Below are 10704 nucleotides of genomic sequence, written 5' to 3' on the forward strand. Positions count from 1 at the left end.
CTGTCATGGAGTCAGTTTGGTTCAGACCTGTGTCCTTTCAGCACCTGGGGAGACTTTCAACCTGCCTGGTCTGGTGTGGTTGCCCCATGCCTGGTGCACCGCTGCAGGCAGGCTCCCCTTCACCTCCACCCTGGCAACTCTTCAGGGGCTCTCCTGTTACAAGTCGGCCTCCTGTATCCCACATCTCCCTCTTCCTTGGCTCACTCCTTTGTTTTGGAAGCACGCATACCCCCCTCTCCTTCCCCCTCTAAAGTTTTGATTCTGCTCCCAGGCATTCCTGCCCTTTGCTTCCTGACCTCCAGTGCCTCCCTGCAGATGAATAGAATTCCCTAGGTCACTGATGGCAGGCTTGGGCGTGTCTCTTGCTTTGACCAATAGAATATGATGTGACCTCTGAGCACAGGCTTTGAGAGCTGTTGTGAGATTTTGCTCTTTCCTCCACAACCCTGGAGTCAAGACATTGGAGCAGGAGCAGGATTGAGGAACCACAGCTACCTCTAATTTGAGCAAGAAGTTAAACTTTGTTCACGGTACTGAGATTGGTGAGGTTTGTTACCTCAGTAAAACATAATCTAAGTGTGGCTGGAAAATGTCTTTATTCAATGCTTCCCAGTGATTAATGCAAAACTCCAGAGTGAAATAATTTCTATTTCTTTACATTTACTGAACACTTAGAGACTGCTATGTGCTAGGCATGGTTTTAAGTGCTTTACACATATTAATTCTCTTAATTTTCATTACAACCCTATGAAGTAGATACTATTATTACTGCCATTCACATAGGAGGAAACCTGGGCACTGAGGTTAAGGAACTTGTCCAAGCTTCCAAGAACCGTAAAGAAATGACAACAACTCAACAGAAAATTAGCAATACGAAATAATTAGCCATGAAACTTGTGGTAATTTGATGTGGCAGCCACAGGAAAGAAACTGGTTTGCAAGGAACCAGATCATCCCCACACAAAAAAAGCAGTATGAGGGACAGGTTGAGTGAAATAATTCTCCCTCAGAAGATGATCTCCTGGTCTCCGGTACTAGCCACGGGCAAACTCAAAGTCATCTTTCTTCTTTTTTAAAGATTATTTGTTTAAATAATCTCTACACCCAAAGTGGAGGTCGAACTCACGACTCTGAAATCAAGACTCACAGGCTCCACTGACTGAGCCAGCCAGGTAGGAGCCCCAAGTCCAAAGCCATTCTGATGCTCGATCCTTTTAAAGAAACTTGTTTTCCCTCTAGAGGCTTCTTGGATCTTTTCTTTACCTGTCACTGGTTTTGATACTTGGTTTACTTTTCTGTGTTATACAAGGCGGTAGGAGGACCTTTCCAGTCTGCAAATTCATATCCTTTTCTTCTGCAAACATTTCCTAAATCATCCTATTGATGATTTCTTTCACTTCACTTTCCTTTTTCTGTAATGCCTGTTATCCAAGTCTCGAACTGCTTTTCCTCTCTTTTTTGGCTCCATTTCAGAGATATTTCTGTACATTTTATACATTTCATTTGGGACATCATCCCAGGGAAAGGAGTGAGGGCTGGGAGGTGAAAATGCAAAGGAGGCAAAGACTATATGAGGATGTGTTTTCAACTTGGCTGCTATTCTGGACAAGTGCTTGCTTCTATGGAACCTTCTGAGGAGTTTTATAAATGGAGTCCCAGAGCTGTCCACCCAGTGGGAGTAACAGCCCCCATCCCCCGTTGGCCGACTCAGACAAGGGTGAGCTCACAGGCTTTGACTTCTCTGTGCTTCTGAGTTGTGTGTGTGTGAATGCCAACTACATTGACAGCCAGCCCTAATCGTAAAGCCATGGAATAGGAAGGGTTGTGGCCACATCTGGAACTTATATCTGACAAAAGGCACATCTCTAGTAGGCTGAATAATAATGGCTCCCCCAAAGATATCCACACCCTAATCTCCAGACTCTGTGAATATACGGCCTTATGAGGCAAAACTGACTTTGCACATGTGATTGGAACGGAGACATTATCCTGGGGTACGTAGGTGGGCATTAAACGTATTTACAATGGTCTTTGTAAGAGGGAGGCAAGAAGGTCAAAGGGGGCAGAGGTGATGTGAAGACAGAAATGGGGTCTGCAAGTGGGGCACTTGGGTGGTTCAGTTGGTTAAGTGTTCCAACTTCAGCTCAAGTCATGACCTCACGGCTCGTGGGTTTGAGCCCCACGTCGGGCTCTGTGCTGACAGCTCAGAGCCTGGAGCTGCTTCAGATTCTGTGTCTCCCTCTCTTTTTGCCCCTCTCCTGCTCGTGCTCGGTCTCTCTCTCTCAAAAATAAAATAAACATTTTTTAAAAATTAAAAAAAAAACAAAACAAAAAGAAATGGAGTGCAAGAGGTGATGGACCATGGAGCCATGACCCGGGGGCTGGGAAAGGCAGAGAAATGTATTCTTCCCAGAGGCTCCAGGAGGAACGAGCCCCACTGACACCTTCTCACCTCTTTATGATTCACTTTGGACTTTTGATCCTTTGAAGGAATATGTTTGTGTTGTTTTAAGCCATGAAACTTGTGGTAATTTGATGTGGCAGCCACAGGAAAGAAACTGGTTTGCAAGGAACCAGATCATCCCCACACAAAAAAAGCAGTATGAGGGACAGGTTGAGCGAAAACATTTGCAATGTATGTAACAAAAGACATTCTGAACATGCAGAGGACCGCTATTTCTTTACATTTACTGAACACTTAGAGACTGCTATGTGCTAGGCATGGTTTTAAGTGCTTTACACATATTAATTCTCTTAATTTTCATTACAACCCTATGAAGTAGATACTATTATTACTGCCATTCACATAGGAGGAAACCTGGGCACTGAGGTTAAGGAACTTGTCCAAGCTCCCAAGAACCGCAAAGAAATGACAACAACTCAACAGAAAATTAGCAAACATCTTTGAATTCGACAACACACTCATGAAGAAACTGTGTAAAGTGCAGTAACTCCAGAAAACACACCAAGCTGGAGTAAGATTTAATGGCAGGAACACCTGTGAAGGGAGAGGCGGTAGAAGAAGGTTGGCTGGGAGCAGCTCAGGAAGAGCGAGTTGGTGAAGACCTCCATTACCCCCAGTTTCGAGTCTCACTGTAATTCCTGCTGTTCACAGGCCCCTTTTCCCCAAGGGAACCACTAATCTGCAGTCACTGTAGATCATTTTGCAATCTCTAGAAATTTACCTAAGTTAAATCATTCGGTATGTAATTCTTAAACATCTGGTTCCTTTGACTCAGCACAAAGGAGATTTTGAGAGTCATTCACATTGTTGTGTGTGTTGACAGCTTATTCCTTTTCACTGCTGAGTAGTATGGCTATGTAGGACATGCCACAATGTTTATCCAAAAACTTGACTTCTTGATGGACTTTTCGGTTGTTCCCAGTTTGGGGCTATTAGCCAATAAAGCCACTATTAACATTCATATAGAAGTTGGGGCACCTGGCTGGCTCAGTAGGTAGAAGATGTGACTCTTGACCTCAGGTTGTTTGTTCCCCCTGTTAGGTGTAGAGATTACTTTAAAATAATATCTTTACAAAACCCATTAACGTACAGGCCTTTGTGTGTATGGTAAATGTATGCATAATTTCAAAGAAACTGCCTCTTCCAAATGGCTGTATCAGGTTAAATTCCTATCAGCCGTGTAAGAGAGTTCTGGTTGCTTCTCATTTTAAAATTTGATTTTAAGTTGCAACTAATGATGTTGAACATCTTTTCATGTGCTTATTGGCCATCTGTACATTTTCTTCAGTGAAGTTTTTTTTCAAATTTTTTGTGTACATTTATTGAGGGGGGTTATTGAGTTTTGAGAGTTTTTTAAATGAGTGTTCTCATATATATGTATGTATATATTATACATATATGTATATAAACATATTATACATATGCTTTGGAAATAATTTTTCATTTTCTATTTTTTTCTAGTTTATTTTGAAAGAGCAAGTGAGCACACAAGCAGAAGGAAAAGAGAGAGTGAGAGAGAGAATCCCAAGCAGACTCCACTGATAGTGTGGAGCCTGATGTGGAGTTCAATCCTGCAAACCATGAGATCAACACTTGGGCCAAAACCAAGAATCAGATGCTTAACGGAGCCACCGAGGACCCCCACAAATAATTTTTTTCTGATTTGTGCTTGTCGTTGTCTTAACAGTGTCTCTGGAAAAACAGAAGATTTTAGTTTTGAAGTCCAATTTTTAAAATATAGATTGCATTCAGATTGAGAACTCTTTGGGGTGCCTGGATGGCTCAGTTGGTTAAGTGGCTGACTTTGGCTCGGGTCATGATCTCACGGTAGTGGGTTCAAGCCCCGTGTCGGGTTCTGTGCTGACAGCTCAGAGCCTGGAGCCTGTTTCAGATTCTGTGTCTTCCTCTCTCTCTGCCCCTCCCCCACTCATGCTCTCTGTCTCTGTCTCAAAAATAAACTATAAAAATTTTTTTTAATTAAAAAAAAAAGAAATCTTTGCCTAGCCAAGGTCACATAAATCCTCTCGTTTTCTTCCAGAAGTTTTATGGTTTTATATTTAGAATCACAGTTCATTTTTAATTTTTTAAATACTTTCCTGGGGCGCCTCGGTGGCTCAGTCAGTTGAGTGTCCGACTTCAGCTCAGGTCATGATCTCACGGTTTGTAGGTTCGAGCCCTGCATCAGGCTCTGTGCTGACCACTAGCTCAGAGCCTGGAGCCTGCTTCAGATTCTGTATCTCTTTTTTCTCTGCCCCTCCCCTGTTCACACTGTCTCTCTGTGTGTCTCAAAAATAAATAAATGTAAAAAAAAAAATTTAAATACTTTCAAGATGGCTCCATGCCCAGGAAAAAGCCCAATGTGGAGCCCGAACCCATGATCCTGAACTCAAGACTTATGCTGAGATCAAGGGTTGGATGCCCAACTACTGAGCCACCCCGGTGCCCCCACCATGGTTCATCCTAAATTAGTATTTGTATATGGTACAGGCAGAGGTCAAAGTTTACATTATTTTAGGGGCACCTGGCTGGCTCAGTTTGTGGAGCATGCAATTCTTGACCTCAGGGTCGTGAGCTTCAGCCCCACATTTGGTGTGGATTACATGATAAAATCTTTAAAAATATATCTAACAATCTCAGCACCATTTGTTGAATGGACTGTCCTTTTTCCATGATTTGCTTTTGCACTTCTGTAAAATACCAGTTATCCGCATATGTGTGGGTCTGTTTCTGGACTCTATTCTGCTCTTCTGATCTCATTTATGTTGGTGCTGTCTTGAATAACTGTAGGTTTATAAGAAGACGTGAGAGAAGATGGTTTTAGCTTTTGACCTTAGTTCATCTTTTGCAAAGATATTTTACTATTCTTGACCAGATCCTTTGCTTTTCCATGTGAACTGCAGAATTGAAGTATCAGTTTCTACATTAAAAAAAAAAAAAAAAAGCCTACTGGGATTTGAACTAGGGATACAATGAAAGTATAGATCAATTTGAGGGGGAAATGACATTTTGATAATTCTGATTCTTTTGACCTGTGAATACATCTTTCATTTAAATCTTAAGTTTCTCTCAGCAATGTTTTACAGCTTTTAGGACCCATCTTTTGACATTAAAAATGTACTTGTTGGGGCATGGGTTTCCTGAAACTATAGGTTTGTTTTTCACCAAATTCGGGAAGTTTCTAGCCACTATTTCTTCAAATATATATTTTCCCCAGCATCAGGCTTTCTTCTCTCTCCCTGGGATTCTGATGGCACAAATGTTGGAGCTTGTCTTGTCCTGTGGATCTCAAGCACTGCTCATGGGGCTGCTTCCTTGTCTCCCAATCTTTTTCTGTTCTTCAGATTAAATTCTCTTGCTTTATCTCTAAGTTCGCTCTTTCCTCTGTTAAACTACAGACTTCAGGGAGTTAATTTTGGTCACCGTGTATTTCAGTTCTCAATGTCCACTTTGCTCTTTTATATATATATGTATGTTTCTTCTATTTCTTTGCTGTGGTTTGAGTTTTTTCACTGGCTACAGGTGTGTTCCTGATTATTGGCTAGAACACTTTTGTAATAGTTGCTTTAATGTCTTTGTCAGATAATCTGAACATCTTTGATATCTCAGTGCTGGCGTTTCCTGATGGTCTTTTTTGAGAGTTGAGATTTTCCCCCATTTCCTAGTATGCCGGGTAATTCTGGAGTGCTTCCTTGACACTTCGAACATCATCATTAAACTGGGTCTTGTTTATTTTTTTAATTTTTTAATTTATTTTTGAGAAACAGCCTGAGCATGGGAGGGGCAGAGAGAGAGGGAGACATAGAATGGGAAGCAGGCTCCAGGCTCTGAGCTGTCAGCACAGAGCCTGATGTGGGGCTTGAACTCAAGAACCGTGAGATCATGACCTGAGCCGAAGTCAGACGCCTAACCAACTGAGCCATCCAGGCGCCCCAAACTGGGTCTTATTTAAATCCTACAGAAAATACTGGGTTTTTCTTTCAGCAGGCAGTCAACATAGTTAGGTTGCAGGCAAATGTTTATTTTCTAAAATTCTGGCGTAAATGACATAAAACATCAGCTTCACGTGCATAAGATCAGCAAATGTTTTGACAGCTGAACGGACACTGGAATCCTAGGCTTCAGAAGGCAGTTGGGAGTATCAGCTCAACTTTCAAAATCACTGCAGTGCTTTTTGGACCTACTGTATGTGAATGCCTCCCAGCTGCCGATCTGGGATTTGGGTGGTGGTCTCTTTCCTAATTCAGGCGGAATCTTTGATCTGTTAAAAAAAAGGATCAGATACGTACAGCTTGTCAGTGGATCCAGTTCATAAACAATTTACAAAGTCAACTTTCCAAATTCCTTCCTCTCTGTGATCTCTCTGGTACTTTCTGGTTCCTTCTATTTCTGGTTCTCTGGCCAGAAGACTACTTTTGCCACAGTGTTTACATCCGGGCCAAGTAGATGGAGAAAAACGCAGTGGAGATTGGCTCTCCCCTCTTGGAAACAGAGCTGTAGTTGATGCTGTGACCATCGTGGGATTGCTTGGGGGAGGGTTGTAAGGGAGCATAAAAAAAGGGAAAGAAACGTAACAGACGCTTTCTACACACCTGCACCTGTACTTAATGGAATGGCCATGGAACACCGGCTTGCACCACCTCGTCGGGAACCAGCCCAACCAGGGCTTTTAGTTTGTTTTCGTGTTTTGGTAATCTCAACACCCAGCGTGGGCTCAAACTCATGGCCCTGAGACCAAGATCTGCATACTCCACCAGCCAGGTGCCCCCAACTAGCGCAGCAAAGAGGGATGAAATATTTGGACTTTCTTACCAAGTTATCATAAATTTCAACTGCAGTACTAGGTGCACATTTCCCTGTGTTTCAAAGAAAAATACCACTAACTTCTAGGATATTGTCATTACAAGGTGGTTTTTACCAAGCAGAGTAGGGAAGCAATAAATAAAAACGGGGTTCTGGTTTCCAGTATGCAGGAAGGACAGGACCTCTTCCTCTTCTTGGGCAACGGATTTCACGTCGCTCATTTTGAGCTAGTTTTGGAACACTGTGAAGACCATTCCCATTATATGGTTGTTAACGTTAGATATTTCTAAGAGTAGCAGAAGTATCAACTGTAAAATACTGCTAATCCTGCCTCTGATCAGTGGCTTAAAAGCTGCAGCTGAGAGACTATATTTTTAAGACAAAAAGCTGGCTGGCTAGGTGGCCCAGAAGGGAGAAGCCAACCTTTGACGACGGAGAACGTGGTGGCCTGCCAGCAGTGGCTAGTGAAGCATGTGCTGCAAGGAGAGTGTGTCTCATTAGAGAAAGACAAGATGGGTGATCTGACCTGCTGACTACACCCGAATTCTCGTACTGCAGTGGCCTCACCTGGCTTGTCTTAGCATCAGAGGTGTTGGACCCAATACATCACAAACAAGGTGCTGAAAATTAGTCTGCGGAAGCGTGACTGCAGTGCCTAGAAATCCTTCCTGATGGAAAAAAAAGGTATACAGCGCTATTTTCAGAATATATAACATTTGCTGTTCTGTTATTTATGGGGTCTGTAAGAAATGCAAGACGTTTACCAATTGATTCTCTTAATGACTTTATTTTGTGCAGAGACCTACACAAGTTTGAGATTCGAGGATTTCAGTTTTTCCCCACAGAACATGCTCTGGGCGAGTGTCTTGTCTTGCGCCCCAACTGCCAGAAATGACGTTTAATAAGACACAGCTCTCAGCAGAAAAGGCAGCCACTACCTGTAAACAATCCTGCAATTAAAGTTATGAAATGAAACTAAGGGCTGGCTATACCCTTTCCCTGGAAAATGTTCCTCCTCCTAACGGCTCCTGCCATTTATCGAGCTTTCTGACGCTCCGGGCACTGTAACGCGCGTTCGAAAGAGGTGACACTGTGCAGCGCCCGTCGTGCCCAGTTTCCGAAGTCTCCTGTCTGCCACCAGGGTTCTCAAGTAGCGGAGCCACGACTGCAAACCAGGCAGAGGCTGCCATGCATGTGCCCTCTGCTCTGAGCTACGGGGACCTCGGGACCCTGAACGCCAGTCCCTCCCTTCCAGGTGATTTTTATGAAGTAGTGTTAAGAAGTGGAAGGTATAAATGAGAAAGAAAAGATCCAAAAATTCTCCAGGGATCCCAGTATACCTGGGTGGTAGGGACCTCCAAACCCAAAATATCCTTTACTAGTTGATGTTACTTTTCTTAACCAAGAAAACAACCTTGCCATCAACAGACATCTTCACAGAAAGTCGTGTAATAAAAGGTACTGACAGACAAAAAAATGACCTGTAGTATCACTGGGCTTATTTTAGACTAAATGAATATAGCATATTCCAGTTGAGAACCAGTAATTCTTGAAAAGTTAAAAACTTCAAGAGAAACAACATATATCCATATAGTATTTTACACACTTCTCAGAAACACAAAAAAAGTCATGTAGCTAATGACAAATTCCTGACAAAAAATATTTTAATGTAGGAAGCAACAAGTGAACATTTAGGCGGTGAAACTCAAGTTACAATTGCACGATAATTACCAACGAACATTACACTCCTGGTTTAATGGAAAACATAACATCGTGACAGTCACGCTTAACCTCTTGGTTAAGGGAGAGACGGATGGTGGAGGCAGACACCTGCAGACTTCACAGGTCAAATCACCGTGAGCCCTTCTGAGAAAACGCAGATGGGAAACGTGTGGCAAATACTTCTGGAACACTGTGGTCTCATCATCAGAGACCACGCACATGAAGTAACCACAGTTGTCTTCGGGCACCGAGAGCCAGAGTCAAAGCAAGCATCTGCTCAACAAGCGACTGATACTACAAATCTCATATGTTACAAAATACAGGTTAAATGTGGAGCCTTCTAGGCCAAGCACATTGTTTCCATGACTACTTGCAGACGCAGCGGACACACCTCTACACACATGGACGGCTGCGGTGCAGGGGAGTCCAGTCCCCGTACTTGACGGTTGTGGGTCCTTGGCGGCACAAGGTTTCTGCTCCGAAAGAAACCTAGCAATCCAGCAGAATGTGTAGAGTTCATTTTCTTTTAAAGACAGATTCACTGAATTTAAGGAAGAATTGGCTTTTATTGATAGCTCACTTTCAAGTTACTGACACAAACTCAACCATGGAATAATCACGCATCTCTCCCAACATCAATCTGCAAAAAGCTTCCAACACAGGTGCATTTCTTGTCCAATTTCCAAAAATAAATAAAGCCTCTTGACCTGAAGGCGTTTACAGTCCTAGCTCTCGAAAGCAAACATTACAAAAAAAGTACAAAAATTGACCCCCCATTTCTGAAGAGCCCACTTAGTTACGTAAAATATTTTCTCTCCCAACACTTTGTCAAAGTCAAAAGACATTTACTTCCAAAGAAGGGGAGATCTTCCTTCCAAACCATTCAGTCTGTTTCCATGGCAACACTGCGAGACTCCTTGGCTACCATAAGTCGCATCAGCTGACTGTGGAATTTCTCAATCTTCTTTACGTCTTGGGCTTGGTCTGTTCTATACACCAAACACTGTCAGAAATGTCAAAAGTGCACATTAACTGTGTTAAACTAGATTATCAACAATGAAGCAATTATAGGATTGGCTACAAACCTGAGTCCTTTCTTTCCTACCACTACTTTGCCCTATTTCCTCTAGAGGTCATACTAAGGCAAATACATTCACCTCTTTTCTTTTTTTAATGTTTATTTTTGAGAGAGACAGAGACAGCGACAGAGCATGAACAGGGGAGGGGCAGAGAGAGAGGGAGACACAGAATCCGAAGCAGGCTCCAGGCTCTGAGCTGTCAGCACAGAGCCTGATGTGGGGCTCAAACCCACAAACCATGAGATCATGACCTGAGCTGAAGCTGGACACTTAACTGACTGAGTCACCCAGGCGCCCCAATACATTCAAGTTTTTAAGACCCCAGCAGTTACATGCCTTTAGTATCTTACAGTATTTCTAACTCTACTGCTATAAATTAAAAAAAAAAAAAAAAAAAAAAAGAAAGAAAAAAAAAAGAAAGGAACTCTGTCAGAAGTTTCTCAAAAATGACCAGTTAAGTGATCTGCTAAATCCTGCTGCAGGTCTGATGAAAACTCAAGGCTTGGAACCAGCTGATAGTCCCCCCCCCCCCCCCCCCCCCCCCTCCCCGGGATCTGTTCATAAATAACTGAGTTATATTGGGGAAAGCTTAGCAGTATCAGGATGCCTCTCCCTACTGAAAATGGGAGATGGGGAGGA

The 10704-nt window shown here is 42.8% G+C and overlaps 1 protein-coding gene across 3 annotated transcripts in view; it reads right to left on the reverse strand.

The window, feature by feature from the left end:
• Positions 1–6461: 6461 nt before the first annotated feature.
• Positions 6462–10704, reverse strand: part of SRP9 (signal recognition particle 9) — a 13438-nt gene continuing 9195 nt past the window's right edge. Inside the window, exons 3-4 of one of the 3 annotated variants that reach the window (XM_029934914.1) lie at positions 7832–7932; positions 6462–6722 (exon numbers count right to left, since the gene is read on the reverse strand). In XM_029934914.1, coding sequence (XP_029790774.1) covers positions 6608–6722; positions 7832–7932 — 216 coding nt within the window. In that variant the 3' untranslated portion in view covers positions 6462–6607. Of the gene's footprint in view, positions 6723–7831; positions 7933–8031; positions 9990–10704 lie in introns of those variants that run through there. The other 2 variants (XM_029934916.1, XM_029934915.1) reach the window with 2 other exon arrangements.

Source organism: Suricata suricatta, chromosome 3, assembly GCF_006229205.1.
Source record: "Suricata suricatta isolate VVHF042 chromosome 3, meerkat_22Aug2017_6uvM2_HiC, whole genome shotgun sequence".
Classification (NCBI taxonomy): Eukaryota; Metazoa; Chordata; class Mammalia; order Carnivora; family Herpestidae; genus Suricata; species Suricata suricatta.